This window comes from Lagopus leucura, unplaced genomic scaffold (assembly GCF_019238085.1).
Source record: "Lagopus leucura isolate 7727_CA_CO unplaced genomic scaffold, USGS_WTPT01 Super-Scaffold_100004, whole genome shotgun sequence".
Taxonomy (NCBI): Eukaryota; Metazoa; Chordata; class Aves; order Galliformes; family Phasianidae; genus Lagopus; species Lagopus leucura.
In genome coordinates, this window is record NW_024962264.1 from 15,839,062 (window position 1) to 15,856,486 (window position 17,425).

Consider the following 17,425-nt stretch of genomic DNA (forward strand, 5'->3'; position numbering starts at 1 on the left):
CATTAGACCTCTCTTGTTCTTGTGATCGTATCATCTGGTTTTATTGTTCTCTCAGCAGTCCTGTCACTCACCACAGTAGTTTAATATGGCAAAAACCAAAAGGAGGAACAACTGTTGTGTATTTCTTAAAGATTAATTTTGTTGTAGTTATATCTGCAGTGCTGTTAATATAATATTATACTGTTACTCAGTATGATATGCATTGCATAATGTATACAATTGTATATCTTGTGTAGAATGTTTTGAGCCACATCTTTGCTCAGTTACTAGGATTTTGGTGCTGCAGATCAAAATAACTGAAATTGTAATAATATATAATGAGATGGAGTTGTACGTAAGATAGACTTTGATGTATCAAGTGTTTTGGCTGACTTAACTTGTTCACTTGGCCTTTAGGCTGAATTATTATTCTCTGTCTTTCTTTCTCACCCCAGATTAATTTCTTGGTTGTGAAGAAGTGTGAGCGCCTCGTGCCCTAATGGGGGACTCAGGATCCAGGCGATCAACTCTAGTGTCTCGGTTGCCAATATTCAGAAGAAGTATTAGCCGGAGACATGACTCCCTCCCTTCTTCGCCTTCCTCTGCCAGCACTGTGGGTGTGCACACCTCCTCCCCATCCAGCACTAACTCCAGCTCAGGGAGCACAGGCAAGCGCCGGAGCATATTCCGAACTCCTTCCATTAGCTTCCATAACAAGAAGGGGGGGGAGCAAAAGCCTGATGCCGCCAGCCAGAATGTTAACATCTCAAATGGTGACCAGCCCTCTCTCAGTACTTTTCAAAAACTGTGCCTGGAGGAACACATTAAAAGCAGAGGAAGGCATTCGGTTAGTTTTGGCAGTTCGCGTAGCAAGAAGATAACAAGGTCTTTGACAGATGATTTCGAAAAAGGAAAGGAATCTTCAGCTAATAAGAATGTCTTCATAAATTGTATAAGCTCTGGCAAAAATGAGGGTGACGATTCTGGCTTTGTGGAGGAACAGAGCCGCTACTCTGTCAAACAGTCCACACGAAAACTTCTCCCTAAATCTTTCTCATCGCACTACAAGTTTTCCAAACCGGTTCCACAGAGTCAATCAGTTTCTTCTGTGCAGCAGACTGGGTGCATGCTGGAGATAAAATCCTATGTTGAAAGTGAGCCAGTGATTGCCACGTCCTCTTCTCCATGCTCAGCTGAGGTGATGGAGTGCATGGGGAGTGCTTTGCAGTCTCCACTGCTCTCGGCTGACCTCACGGCTGTCCAGACCCCCTCTGACTTCATAACCTTGACGGAGGATTCTGTTTCAGAGGTTGATGCTCTGCCCGGCAGTGGGAATGGTGTGCTGCCAGCAGAGGATTTTGGCCATAGTGTCTCTACCTCTCAGATAATCTTAAATCCTGCTGCTGTTCCGGTGAAGGAAATGGATTATGTGGGAAGTCCTTGCCAGTCTGCTGCTGTATCTCCTGCAAGTCATGCAAGCTTGTGTAGTGTTGAATCTAATACTTTGTTCAAAACTTCAGCTGCTAATCAAACGAGAGTATCATTGCAAGCCAATGAACTACATGTTACAGATGCCAGGCACAAAGGAGAAATGAACTCAGCAAAGGTGAATTTAGAAACCTTTGCATTACAGCATAAAGAAGAACTGGGGATGCACTCTCCAGCAGCTAAGGAGTTGAGTGGGGACCAAGAGGAAATCACGTTCTCCAAGCACAAGAGAGAAACAATTCCTGTAACAGAGCCTAAGATTATTCAGTGTTCTGAATCTCAGTCCTTTAAAACGCAACAGGGATATGAAACAAACCATCCTAACGGTATGTACTCTTATTTAATTGTGAGGTTTGATGGTTTTGAAGTTGACTTGCTTTCTTTTTCCCCTTAGTTATGATTTAGGGATTGTTCGGTCATTAAGTATTTGTTTAGCATTGTCAGTGCTATCTAGAAAGGTGAGAAGTTATGAATTGTTTTTTCCTCCAAAATCAAGCTTAAATCAGAATAACAAAAGGTATAAAACAAAAACCGTTGTTTTTTTTGGGATTCAGGTTTTACCATTTAGTAATAATAACATCTCTCAGTGATGTTGGTATCTTTATTTTCTTTACATACGAAATGCATTAAGAAAGAAAATTGATTCTTGCCTCTTGTTGAATGGAAATTCTGGGATTTTTGAGGCATGCATATTTTGGACTTGAGTTGAAGGCTTATTGTTTGGCTAAGAAAAATTGCCAAAAAATAAGCCTCCTTTAGCTGATTATGAACAATAATTTCCTTTGTATCTTGCAATACTCTAGGTTTCAAAAGTTCCTGATATTCACACGCTTTTATGCTGTGATGAAACGATGCTGTTAAGTAGCTTGAAGGAAATGTTACAGTGACAGAATAAAATAGTATATTGCTGTTTCTATCTGAAATAGCGCTGTGCAGGTGGTCATTTCACAGATTATACAATGGAGAATGTTAACGATCAGCTGGGTCTTTAACTTTCAAAAAAGAGTTTGAAAATACTAACAAGATGGAGTGAATAAGCTATTCCTCAATCTCAGTTTATAGAAAATTGTAAATAAAATCTCAAAGAAAATCATTCTCTGCTCTGATTGAAAGAACCATGTTTAATATCAACCTGAGATGTAGTATCTGATAACTTGTGGAACTTGTGTCATTTTGGCTTTGTTTTCCATGCGCTTCAGCCTAGATCATGCCACTTAAATACAGGCATTTGTTGACTTTGACTTGTGCCAGATTTGTACAACTGTTTGCAAGTCTGGTCAGGAAAGGCTGAGTATCATAGAAGCTGGAAACTAAGTTTTAAGCACGAAGTTCCACTCACAGGACAACTCTTGTGAATAATACTTCCTGTAATTCAGGAGGAAACAGTGATTTGCTCTTCCCCTAGACTATTACACATCTATGGGACTGGATGGGATCTAGCTGAGGGTACTGAAGAAACTGGCAGAAATGCTCACCAAGCTACTCTGCATCATTTATCAGAAGTCCTGGTCAGCTGGAAAGTCCCAGATGACTGAAGACTTGCCGTGTGAGACCCATCTACAAGAAGGGTCGGAAGGAAGATTCAGGGGAAGCCTGACCTCAGTATTGGAGAAGGTTATAGAATATACCATCTGAAGTGTGATCACACAGCTTCTGTGGGACAACCAGGGGGATCAGGCCTAGCCAGCTTGGCATGTCATGCTTGACCAGCTTGACTTCCCTCTACAGTGTTGCAATGATGAGGTGACCTGCACTGTGGATGGGAGAAAGGTTGTTGACATAGCCTACCTAGACTTCAGCAGAGCATTTTACGCTATCTCACACAGCATTCTCCTGGAGAAGCCTGGACATTTACTTAGTCATGTAGATCGGAAGCAATCTTACTCTTCAGTTATTTTTCACTGTACTGGATTGTTGGATATCTTGTTCGTAAATGGATACGTAACATCAAATTAATCCCCTAAATTAGCTTTCACGAGAGGAGACCTGTTTATCTTGAACCTTATTCAGGTGGGACAAAAAAAAAAGGTGTTTTAATTTAAGTATGTTATCTGTTCTGAGCACTCTGGCTTTTCTTCTTTGGCTCACTTGTGAAATGGGCTCACACTTATTAATCTGATTTAGTAGAGTGGAGTAGTTACAATGAAAAACAAGGAGTGTCTCAAAGTGATCAGCTGCAAATTGTGTGTATTTCTAATCATGCATCAGCAATTGTATACTTAATGTGTATGCCTGTAAGACAGCTTACTAGTGTTGGAAGTGTAATAGACTTTTGTAAATGAACTTAATATTCAGTTAAACACTCCAGCTAATACTGCACTACTTAAAAGTCGGCGATTAATTATTATGGTTTTTTAATTCTATTCCAAATGCATTCTTTTTCCAATTTGTATAGTGAAGAATTTATTTAAAATTAGAAAGTGATCAAACACATTTAAGGAAAAAGTGCAGAAAATCCTGTTCTGTGAAGTAAAATGAGCATAGCAAAAGTCTGTAGTGTTGGGCAAGATGTAATTATAAGTATTGTTGTTGGTGCCAACAGACGTTTTTGAACACTGAATAGTATTTAAAACTGGGTGCCAATGTAAAGTATTTCTGTACACTTTATGTAACAGTAAGTACTTTCTCTTCCATGGTTGGTCTGAGGGCAGATTTCAGTGGTTGACAGCATCATAAAATGTGACTCAAATGTCTGACCAGATTGGACATTTGCATTGCAATGCATTTCTTAATATATGCCTATATAGTTTTATGCAATACTTTTTTTTTTTCTTTTTGTAAAGCTGTTAAGGAAATGTCTGCTTTCTTGCAAAAGGCATAAGAAATTAAGATTTTCACATGTGTTACATTTATTATGTGTCATGATTTCAAGTACAACCGGGCAAGGGGACCCCTTACTTCCTTTCTGGGGAGAAGGGAAGAAAAATGATCCAATTAAGGTAAGAAGGGATAACAAATTTACTACGAATGGTAAAAGAATGTAAGGTGATAATAAAAAGAGTTACAATAACTCGAACGAGTGAGGAGAAAAAGAAGGCTATTACCATGCTGTTGCTTGCTGGGCTGCTGGAAAAAACCACCCCTGTCACCAGGAATCATAGGTCATGTGGAAGTCCTTGGGAAACATATTACATCTCAGTGTATCTTCGTCGTGGAGAATTAGAGCTCATGTGAAACTGCTATAGAGAACATGAGACAAGGAAGTACAGCTCCACAGTGCACTATGTCTCTACACCCAACAGCCTGTTGCATGATGTCATGCTGTGGAATACTGATATCACTAGGACGTTATGCTATTTTGTTTTCCATTTTTCCCTATCTCTGAAGTTGACCTAGCACTTGAAAACGTAATTTTCTCCTCTTTTTCCAATGTTATTTTACTTAATGGGAGTTGAGGTCTGGGATGCATCCTGCAATATGAGTTTGGAGAGCATGGATGAAGAACTGTGCTATACGCTTCTAACAAAGCTGTGACCTGGCCCTACGGAAGTTAGGGACAAGATAAGACAGGTTATGTTTTTTGCACCAGGGTATCAGTGATAGTTTTTCTGGTAGACTTTATTGGACAATAGTTTGGAAGCCTCCAAGAACGAAGAGCGAAAAGAAGGAAAGGCTATGTTTTATTTAGTTCAATAGGATCTGTTTTCTACAGGATACCTTATGGAAATTATCACTGTTACAATCTTATGTGATTCCTTGCTAAGCATTTGAAGTGAAGTGTTTTCTGTAAGAAAATATTTGTGGAGAATAATTCTCTGTAACGCTTGCTGATTGCATGTCTATTTGTAGTTGATCTTGCCAATAGCTTCAGTCCATACCGAGAAGGCAGATTTATTGAGAAGAGACTCAGATCCTCCTCAGAAGGCACTGCTGGAAGCAGTCGGGTGATCATAAAACCAAAGGATGGCAATGCAGAAGAACTTAACAGCCTATGGAAGCAGAGAGCAAGCTCATCCTCTTCAAAAATGAACAGCATGGTGAGTTGATTGCTGTGTGTGTGTGTTTTTATTTCATTTACTAGTGCAGCTATATTAAGCAGCAAATTTGCAAGATGGTAAAATGTAACTTAAATGCGGAGTTGAGCTTTCAAAATGTGGTTCAGGCTGAGCAACAGAGATGGAATTTTTTTTTTTTTTTTTTCAGGCTGTTACACTGTGGGAAGTATTGTACATTTGCGCTGAAGAGCTTGTTATATAGTTGTGCTTCATAGATTTGCCTGGGATAAAAATACTGGGAGAGTCGACTACAACAAAATTCAGTATGAATATTGCTGAAATGCAATACAGTGGGCAACATTTTGAATTTTACTGTTGTAGTTATTCCACTGAATCATGCACAATGAGAATGAGATGAAATTGAGAAGTTTTGTAGAGAGGAATTTATTGGTAAGGAAGCTGATCATGGAAAGGTCTGGATAGTCCCTTCCAAAACAGGTGAGAAAGTTCAGTGCTTTCACCCTAAGAGCAAAGTAAGGAGGGAGAGGAAATCTTCCCTTCTGAGAACTCTTGAAAATCCCTCTGATTTTCAATTGGGAAATCTCTGACACGTTGGATTGATGTGGGTTAGTGCTTCAGACCTTTTTTAGGGTGAAATAGTAATAAAAGGAAGGACTAACATTATGTGCTGTCCTATAGGGAGTGAGAATGAACATTTTAGGATGAATGTAATTTATACTTGTGCATATACTTTCAGGTGAGAGGAAAAAAAAGATGCTAAGATCAAACATATACGGCGATGGCATCCACTCTTCAGCTTATATAAATCACTAAAATAAGTTCTACAGCTGTTCTGAGTTTGGGGTACTTTACTTGATATTCTAATTGAAAAAAGAAAGATTCGTTGATGCTCATATGTAAAAACAATTTTGTGTAGAAAGAAAAAATCTCGAAGTCTATTATTCTTGCCCAGTGTTGCTAAATAGATCTATAAGGAGCTTTTCTTCCCCCTCTTTGGGTTTACTTAACACTACTTAACAGTCGTGTTGTTCTGGTCTAGGACCAAGCACCATTCTAAGAGACTCTGACGCAAACACAACTGACTTGTCTAAGAGAGGTTTTATTTGCAGTTTTTCAAAAATGTGAAACTAATTTGTGCAAGCTCATGCTAGATTTCCAAAGCACGTTATTCCAAAACAGCATGGTTTTTTTCTTTTACAGACAGACATGAAAGCTGAACAACTGATACTGTTATTTAGGTAATGTTTATGACTGTATTACCTTGCCTGCCACGGAGGGTAGCATGTTTTTTCTCTCTCATGGAAGCCTAAATTTTATTAGATTCACTCATAGTGGTTCCTGGTCAGTGATTTAAAAGTAGGTCCCGAAACAATTGAATAATGTAGTATGAATTCCCCTTATGGAAGCAGCTGAATTGGGGCTTTTCTTAAAAGATTGTCAAGTTTGTCTTTTGGTTGTGGTAAATCTCACCCACATCTAAATGTGCTATCTAAACCTTAATTCATAGACTTAGTAGTTCTGCTCTCCTATAGCAAGAGAAAATGACATCATTACAGATGACATTGTTACTATGTACAGCCAGTGCACAACAATTTTCTGTGTTGCGCAGGTTTTTATGGCCTACGTACCACTGTCTTGAATACTCAATTGAAACAGAATTACTTGATGTCTTTTACATGAACACTTCACTCACTTTGTATGACCTGTGGAGTGTGGAGTACCTACTTGAATGACAGGATTATTCCTTCCTCAGCACTATCATATTGTGCAGATAAACCAGTATTGAATAACTAATTTAATTTTATGTATCTGCTATTCTCCCACCTTTCTAGTTTGTTGCTAGCTTGTCATATGGTTAAAAATAAAGTGGAATTTATGTCAACAACACAAATACCACCACTTGTATTAATAAATTTACTCAGCTATTATACTCAAAGAAGCAAGATGGAAATGTTTACTAAATTGTAGATGAATCCTTTGTGCTTTTAAAGTTTTCAATCACAGCATAGTTATTCAGCAAGTTCACATCCAAATGTCAGTGAATCATACGTTTCAAAACCAGAACACTGTGACATTAAAAGCTCCTGTTTTCATATAAGCATAGAGAACTTTATGCAGATGTAACTTCTGCCCTAAAGAGCTCACTCACTCTGTCATAAGACTGTAAACCCTACTTAACTCATTAGAGCTGAGTTAATAGTCTGGTCTTTGCATTTATTTAAACAGTAGACATACTTCTTTGTGTTTGGTCTGGTGTTAATGATGCAATAGGGAAGGTGACAGTACTTGAACAACAGGAAAAAAACTAAATGTGCACGGGCATGTGATTTGGTCTTTTTTTTTTTTTTTTTTAATATATTGTGCATGAGAATCCACTTTTGTGTTTGTTGTTTCTTTTAATTAACGTTAGTGAGGTTGTCTTCAGATTCACTAGTATTTGCTTGTGGCATAGTCACAGTCCCAGAAGTTTTGTGTTACAACTGCTGTGCACCTCCATGAGTACAAGTTCTTCCAGATTTTCCACCAGTACATACAGGTGCCATCTTTGTATGTTCAGAGAAATGCTAGATTAAATCTTCAATATATTTTTTTCAAGTTTTAACAGAAAAATAGGCAAAAGAAGAAGCTGATTTTCCGAAAAGGAATTAGAAATTGAAGGAACTATGTTCATAATAATACGTAACTGAAGGCCTCTTCACTGTACTTGTCACAAGCAATTCACGTTTAACACCTCAGTAGCAAATTGTTGCCAGTGAGTCATCACAGGCACCCTTTCCTCACAGACTGAAGAAAGTCTTCCAGAAGTTCATTTGTTTTTGTTCTTGTTGGCATACAGCATGGGATTCTTCTGCTGCCTGCCCAGAGGGGAACGGGAAACAGATAAACTGGGGGAATTCTAGGTTTGTACAGGGGAGGAGAAAAAACCCAAACTTGGAGATTCAAGAGTTTGAATAACTGTTCTTCCTCCTAAACAATTCTCTCAATGTAATATGCTTGCATGATAGTAGTGTTCTTTTCTAAGACAACCAGTAAAGGCTTAGATAGATCAATCTCCTACAGTGTGTATCAAATGTACCAGGAGGGTTGGCAGGTCCTCTAGCAGTGGCATTGATTCATTTGTGAGGCTCTGAAAGTTAATTAATAATCTGGATGTGTAATGGAAAAAAAACAAACAAACAAAACAACAACAAAAAAAAAAAAAAAAAAAAAAGCTTTCTGCAAATGTGCTGACTTCCTAGCTGTGTAAATAATGAACTGAAACAGATGTGTGAAATTAACTGCTCAGATTACTAATTATGTATGTTTTCATCAGAATAGGCACTGTATTGAGAGTCATTCTTGCAGTGACTGATTTATGCCACAAGATGTCAATATTTAACCAAAAATTATTTGAGAATAAAGCATTACTAAGCTGCACAAAAGATGAAAACTGAAATTCAGGGCATTTTTTTTTTTGGAACACTTTGTCGACTAGCTCATGTTGTGTAATAAAATCCTGTCAAATGCATATGGTTGATACAGATGCAATTTAAAGAGATGCATGTTTTGATAGTAACTCTGGGCGTTAATATGTTCAGACCATTACACTATCAGTTACCACTTAAAATATATAGATGTAACACGGAGACAAATAAACTACATCTTGGATTGATAGAGGATGTGGCTGTCTTCCATATTCCCATAGCTCCTCTTCTTTCCAATGCATACAGATTTTGTTGCTGTTGTTTGCGGGGGGGGGGAAAAAAAAAAGAAAAAAAAAGAAAGCAACTGCTAGTCAGCATGGTAAAATACCTGAATGACCTAAAATATGCAGCCCTGCAAGATCAATAAAAAGAACAGAAATTTGAGTAGTTGAAATATAAGAGAGTACCATAGTAATCACATTTAAAATAATCTGATCAAGTTCCCACATCACTTAAAGTAATTTCGTTTAAGATCATCACGGGAAAAAGAGTTCATGTGCTGGAATACTTAAAATTAACAGTGGAAGTTGAGGTCAACCAGAGCAACAAAATGATCCATCACTTTTCATGGAAGTGTGATGAAAAGATCAGTATCGCATGTCTAACTTTCATCAGTAATAAAGAATAGATTTTTTTAAAAGAATATAGTTTGCTCTTAAAACAAACAAACAGGAACAACCAAAAAGCAAAGATTTTGAAAAGCCAGTTGTAAACATGGTCAGTCATTAGAAACAGAAGTGTTTTATGGGAAGATGTCAATGAAAATTGCTAGAGTATGTTACTCTAGGCTTAAAAAAACAAGAACAACAAAACAACAAAGTTAAGAGTTCTGTTGGAATTCATAGACCATTGTGCTCAACACTTGAGTTGCTCTATGCTTTAAGCACATGACGTGCATGTTTCTGTTCCATAAAATATATGCAATAGTCTACTTACATTTGGCTCTGACATATGTGCCTTTGTCTTTGTGTCTCTGTACTACAAAAAACATATTTGACTGTGGACTGGTTCTTGCACACACCTGACTCTTAGCATATGCACTACATAATTTAAAAAGACCCAATTTTTCTGCTTTTTACTTTCTTGGTGAGTGAACGTTACTACTGACCCTTGTGTTCTGGAGGCTCTCACTTCTCTATGTGGGCATTCACTTGAGCCCAAGTTTTTCTTCAGTTTCTCATACTATAATTTTGTCTAAATGTTGTGAGTTTGCCGCTTCTTAAATTGAGATACAAGTTCTCATCCTTGCAGGTAAAGTTTTGTATGCTTGCACTCTGCTTTGCCTTTTCTTCTTTTCCCTGCAGCAAAGCAGTCTTACCTATTTGTGCCATTTCAATTAGATCTGCACTTTTTTCCAGAATGTGGCTTTGACTGTATCCTTTCTTGCTTTGCTTCTTCCCCATGATTCTAATTTATTTAGATAAAACTTCTTGTTTCCAGTTAAAGGACTCCTATGGCCTAAGGTCATTTCAGCTTTTTTCCCTCACCTTCAACAATGATGCAGGTCTTCATTGCCCACTTGTTAAACAGTAAAGCAGTTGTATTCACGCTTTCTCCCACACTGTCTGGATTAACTGTGGTTGTCACAAAACTTTCTTCATTTCCTTTCACAGTTTTTATCTTTTGCCTTGCCTACAAATGCCAACACAATATTGAAGTGAGATCATTTCTGAAGATGCACGCTGGTCACCAGGTCACTACAGATTTTATTCTCATCCATCCTATGCTAACACATATTTGCACTACACTTATTATGTAGCAATACTTCGAATATCTAACATCTTTGTAAATATATTTACAATATGCATTTGAAACAGTATGTGGAATAAAAAGGTAATGGAATCCAGTAAAGTAGGCTATTGCAGGCTTCCATTTTATAATAGGAGGGCTTGAATTCAACACAGCTCAGCCAGTTGATTGAAAGAGGTGATCATCACGCTGTACTTGCCCTTGGTCAAGGTTCACTTTGAATACTGTATGCAGTTCTTTGTCCAATAGTTTACAGTGGATGTTAAGGCACTTGAATGTGCCCAGAGGAGGGCAGCAAAGCTGGTAGCAGGGCTGGGAAGTATGTCCTGTGATGAGAGGCTGGAAATACTGTATTTATCAAGCTTGCAGAAAGGGAGGATGAAAGGTGACCTTGTTCTTCTCGGCAGCTTCCTAAGGAGGTGGCACAGGTTGTACATCTGAGGCTGCTTGAAGAGTGAGGGAGTAAAAGTTGAAATGGTTTTCTTATTTTTCTCTGTTCTGAGAAGCGTGCACTGTCAGTTGAAACATGGAGCATGGATAAAACTAGCTTGTCTTCTAGTCTGGTGAAGATAGAAATGGTTTTCCTATTTGCTCCAAGTTGCTTATACTACTTCTTCCATTCTTTTCTCCCTACGAGTGGACCTGACTTTCTGCTTCATACATTGTGACAGTTGGTACTGAGGTCATTTCAAAGATTTTCAAGAAATCTGTGGCTAATTTGTAAGGTGGAAGATGCTGTCAAATGAAGTGAGTTGAAGTGAGTTATCATCAAGTGAGTTGAACAGCTCATAAGTTACAGTAGGTAGCAAGCAGACATATTTGGAATTGAAGATGGTTGTTTTTGTGACCTGTGAAGGCTTGAGACAGTCTGATGGGAAACACTATCTCTTTATCAACAGACTGGAAACATGTAGATGTTTAATTTCTCTGATAGCAGATAAGCTTCTGTCCTGACAGCCAAAGCAGTGAGTGAAAGGTTATGGAGAGAATGTGAGTTTTTGGGGTTTCATTTCAGATTCGAAACCAAGCCAAAACAATCTTTTTTCAGATATATCAAAACTTTTGTTTTTTTAAAAAAAAAAAAAAAAAAAAAAAAAAAAAAAAAAGAAACAGGTAAGCAAAATGTCTACACTCCTTTAATATTCTCTACATAACCTTCTTTACAGCTATCAAGGTTATGTTTCCTCTGAGTAACTGCAACCTGTTGTTACTGTGCTGTACATATTTTAAGTCTCTTATCTGTGATGTTCACACAAGATTTTTTCGTAGTTAAAATAAGCATTACATTTTCTACTGCCATTCAATTATGAGATTTCTGCTTAATTCAAATTCATCTATGCTATATTGGTCTTCTCAGGGGAGAATACTTAGCAACATGAATTCTTACTGAACTGTTTGAGCAAGCCCTGTAAGGCAACAGTTTGCTCCTTGTGTAAAGTGTATTTGACAGCATTTGTTTCTAACTAACTTTGTAGTAACATAACAAATTTTCCCCCACTTGGAATGAGTTTGACATTGTGCTTCCTTTGTGGAAGGAAACTGTGGAAGCCACTTAAAGGAAAAAATGTTATGATTTCTTTGACGGTATAAGGATATACTGTCTAAATGGGAGTAAACTACTGACTGTAGATAAGCAGTAGTATAGACCTGGTGTTCATAATTTAGCACAGATAAAGAGCCTTTCTCATACTGTTAGCAAAAAAACAAACACAAAAAAATTGAAACAGCAAATTGGGATTTAAGAATTTTGCTTAGGATTTTTAGGTCAACTAGAAGGTTTTCAGTTAAATACTGTGTGGAAAACTTATGTCTTAAGTGTAAAGCTCAATTTTTAAGGTAGTGTTTTTTTGTGTGTGTTTTTTTTTTTTTTTTTTTTTAAATCAGATTGCTGTTGCTATATATTTGGAATTCTTGAGATCAATTAACTCAATATTAAAAAATTAAATTAATAATAAAATAATTTAGATTTTACTTACTACTTATTCTGTAATGTTATCTCTTTAAGGACACAATCTTTATAATCCATAAAAGGGTAAACTATTGTTTTTATACGGGTAGAAGTTCTCCAGTTGAATACAATTGCATTAATGCTGGTAGAAAGGAGAATAAGGTTATTAGCATTACATACTGAATATAGAACCAAATTAATTCATCTCATATTTTCTATTACAGTTTTAATTTTTACTTGTAAGGATTTCCTGAATTAATTCACAGAGAATTAGACTTACAAAACTGTAGAAGGGTGCCCTCTGTAATGTGTTACATATGTTTTTCTGTTTTCCTGTTTTTGTGGAATACTTAGGTTTTAAAATCTTGACAAACAGCTAAGTGTAAATCATTATCAAATCAAATGATGCATGGGTTTTTCTAACGCTTCTGTTAGTTTTAGTACTTACCACAAGTATTTTTGCCTGTTAATATGAAGAGCCACTGTTTTCTCAATCTACTCTTCTTTTTCAATTGATAATTTTTTTTAGGATTTCTTTTTCCACATAACATCAAAGATTGATTTCTCAACAGAAATATCTTGTGATGTGTTAAAATATGAAATAGTAATTGATAATATTTGAACAGCTATATTTGTCAGGCCGAAAAAGAATTATTCTAGTTTATTTGGACTTCTGTATTTTAATTTCCTATTCATCATCACACTTTCTATAAGCATGTGTTCAGAGTACAGGCCAATATGGTAGCAGTATTGTTATGTAGTGGCATTGAAAAATACCATTTTGTGGCCTTCAGTCTATACAATGTGGTCTGTTAAAATCTATATATTGCTACCTTTGTGTCCAAAGAGACTAGTCAGTTTGGTAGAGATTTTTACTTTCCACTCAGTGCCTGCTATGCTGTGGAGGCGTGGAAGATGTCACAGTTTCACCATGGATCAAACAATCCTCCAACAAGTGTAATTTGGTCTCTGCTGTCTTTTGCAATACTTTTATCAGTAGAACAGTGTCAGCAAGACTGGAAGATGACTTTAGAGATTTTCTGATCCTACATCCATGCTCAAAACAGTGTCAGCTAGGATTTAAAGTGAAAAAGGACAGATCAGTGGGTAGGAAAGCATATTCTTGTTCTTTTCTTCCTGATTTCCTTGTGTTTTTTGTTTGCTTCTGTTGAGCACCAGTAAGCAGATCCTGGCTCTGTCTTTACTAGTCCCTGTGACACACCCTCGTATGTGCTCCAGGCTCTTTAATAGTGGGGAGAGATAAGAATCCAAGTGTAAAATGTCGCATCAGGCAGCTGTAGGGAGACTTAACAGATCTCTTTGACATATCTCTTACTGCTCTTCCAACTTACTTGTACCACTGGTCACTGCCCTGGCATGCTCTGCCTGTAGATATGATGCAGTGGTAAGAAATAGTAAATCCCCAGAGATTAGGATTGTCCCTATGTGTGTGCTCCCTTACTCTGTTTTATTTCTTTATCCTACACTATGGAGCCAGGCATGCCAGAGGAAAAAAATGATTGACAGGGAATTCCCATAAGTTGCAAGTGGGCATGTGGAGGTGCAAAGGAGGAAGGAAGCCACCAGGAACCAATGAGGTATTTATGGAAGAATTCTAAGAGGTAGTACAATCTGAAGTACTCCATGTGCTTGTGTACTAGCTCTTTTCTACATGTAGATGGGACACAGGTATGAAGAACCTGAGAATCGTTGCTGATGGAGACAGGCTCTCTGATTTTGTGACCTAGCATAGCTGATTTATTTCAATACTGTGCTTGCATTTCAAAATGAAAGAGGGTTTGTTATACAATGAGTAAAATACTTTCATGGAATATGTTTTTATATGTTATTTGTGTTGAGAAATAATCCTTTGTAAGAAAAAGTAGATATTTTAATAGCTTTTATTCACTAGAAGTCTACCATCACATCCATGAGAGATGCTCTTAGCAAAGACAGCATTTCTGCAGCTGTAATTCTTTTTCCTCATTAGCTCAGGTCTCCAAAGAAGCTTAGCCAAGTACACTATGAAAGCAGAAATTAGCAGGTGACTTCTCTAAAGGAGACAGCTAATGAAGATTTTAATCAGTTAAGTTGAAGTTTATGACTAGTGAGTATAAAATGTCTTGGAAAACAACCACCTTAATTAGTACTCACTTGGTTTTCATGGCTGTAAAAGCTGAAAATCGGCCTCAGCCTTTTTGCAGTTACAAACTGAGCTCCTATTCTTCTTCCTGTTGTATTTATTACCTTACTGTTTTGTTAAGGTCTCTCAAGAAGTGACCAAGACCAGTCTTGTTGAGAGGGTTCTTATAAAGTATGGTGCTTTTGCATAACCTACCTATTTTTTTTTATCCATTTTCGTATGTGACACTGTGCTCAGAATAAATATCCTGTTTTCCCTCAGGCTGTAGCAATTCAGGGTAGGGTGCTCCCATGCTTTTGGTACCTTTGATCGGTGAAAAGAATGTTATCAGGTAAGAAAATGAAATTATTGGATAATTTGTTTGCAGTTTCTCTTGTCTTCCCAGTGTGTTGCTGGAAGCTATCTTAGATGAGGGTTAAGGACATAACAGTGGCTGAAAAACTGTCTGCAGACTACAGAAGTTTGTCTTCTACAGCAGTGTTTTCTCACTGAGAGTCAAGCGAGCGCTTAACCAATAAAGACTGGATCACATTTTGCATGACAAGTAATCGATAGACATACAGAAATTAGGTTTGGGAATGCTTATCTAGGTCAATCCGCCTTGTAAAGGATGAACAAGCAGAAATATAATTATATCCTTCAGAAAGGAATGCGGCATTGAAAAACTTCTTTTTGCATTGGAGATCCTTTTTTATATTCATGCCATTCATTCAATAAAGCTAATAAAGTTCATTAAAATAATAGGCCTTGTGAATACTTAAACATACCTACTTTTAAATTTTCATAGTACATTAGAAATTTTCATAAAAAAAAAAATAAACAACAAACAAAAACTCACGAACCATCATATACTTAACTGAAATTATTGTAGTTTGAATTCAGGACAGAAGTGCTTATTTTTGTAATTTTTTTTTATATATAGAAATAGATACATTTTGAATTTTTGTGGTTTGAAAAGCTTTCTTGCTCTTGAAGAGTTTTTGTTTCAGATAATTGGCTGAGATGAGGTAAGCAGACTGGATAGCTGTTATGATTCAGAGCTGATAGAGAAGCATACCGCTTGAGAAGTAGTAACAGCTATTACAGTTCATTTTACAGCATTTATTTTAAATCCAGTTTTTGGTACCAAAGAGAAGCTAGGAAGGGGAGTTAAAATGCTTAGAAATAGCCTGCTTCGGGATCTTGAACATCTGTAGTGTGATGGGGAGTTTGAATTATTCCAGGAGCACTGGAAGATTGTCCACCAAAGTCTGTTTACTCAGATTGGGCAAAAAGGAGGGCTTCCATTTCTCTTACTGAACTGCCTCTTATTCATATGCGTGTTTTAAATTACTCCTACATAGCCACCCTGTTATATATGATCCAGTAAAATAGACAGCACTGTAACAGAGCTCATGTCGTCTGCTAAGAAAGACTCCTACGAGATTCTTCACTGGATAACTTTTTGGAATATGTTAAAAGAAATTAGGCTAGTTTTGACTGTTCTATAAATCAAAAGTTTGCATTTTCATGAGAAGTCTCCTGTCATCTTTTTTGGCATGTTGTAGCTGATAAAAGCAAAACCCGCCAGTTTTGACTACATTATTCCCACCCAAAATGATCAAATTTTAAATATTTGGGAGGTATTTTTGAAAAAAATGATCTTAAAATAAGCAATGTGAACTTTGTGTTGTGTGAAGTAAAACAAGTAAACAGTTAAATCAGAGTAATCAGTTAAATGAAATTGTCTTTATAAATTTGTCGACTTGGCAGACTTCTGTCCCAGCAGACATACTTTGATGAGTCTGCAGACTGGAGTGAAGAAAGTGGAAGTGTGGGAAAGTGAGAGAATGGATCCAAAAAAGAATGGCAAGGATAAAGAAAAGTTAGGACTTGTTGGAGGATGGGTTGAGTTGTCTCTGAGACATGGGCGAGATTATCAAGTGCTGGTAAGTGTGAAAGCACTGAAAATAAGAAAACTGGGACTAAGTACAGGGTGTTGCTCACTGCAGGTTATGTGGAAAAGGAAATGATTAAGCATCAGAAAGGAAGGAAGCTTATTAGGAGGTCTGGGTGGTAGTGGGGCTCTGAAAGTAAGGAGATGGGAAGCTGGTCAACGCAAAGAGCTAGAGAAAGGGAAGCAACTTTTTTTCTCTTCAAAATTATTTGTAATTTAGGCAGGAATTGGGAGTAGCAGGGAACTAAAAAGGTCAAGAGCTGTCAGAAATGCTTTCCAAGAAAAAAAAGCAGTGACTTCTTACCTGGAATACTGAAATGCAGAGGCTAGTCTTATTTTCTGTGAATGTTCCCTCTAAAAGACATTATTTATGGGGAAAAAAGGCAGCCTGTTAAAAACGCTTTGAGGGCAACAATCTGTCAGACACTTGACCTGAAAGAGGACTGCAATGCAAATTTCCTGCTGTAAATATGTCAGTATGCACGGTGGTCTCTTTCCTTACTTTCCCTATTCGTGTTATCAGAGTGTTTTTTCTCCAGACTAGACTAAGAAGTTATCGTTTTCTTCAGTACACTTTAAGAACAGAGGTGACATGGAAAGCATTTTGATCTTGCTATCAAAGCTATGTATTTTCTTTTGAAACACTTTCCCTTTTAAAGGCTTATATGAGGTCAAGAAAAAAGGAAAAAGATTTTTTTTTTGCATTTTGATTCATAGAAATGCTTTTGTACACTTTTCATTCATGTTAACTCCGATCAAAGT

General features: G+C 37.1%; 1 protein-coding gene across 1 annotated transcript in view; it reads left to right on the top strand.

Moving 5' to 3' along the window:
* Nucleotides 1-466: 466 nt before the first annotated feature.
* The window catches only part of CCSER1 (coiled-coil serine rich protein 1), a 306,541-nt gene continuing 289,582 nt past the window's right edge, over nt 467-17,425 (top strand). The window contains exons 1-2 of the mRNA XM_042870546.1: nt 467-1,793; nt 5,257-5,444. Coding sequence (XP_042726480.1) covers nt 479-1,793; nt 5,257-5,444 — 1,503 coding nt within the window. The 5' untranslated portion in view covers nt 467-478. The remainder of the gene's footprint in view (nt 1,794-5,256; nt 5,445-17,425) is intronic.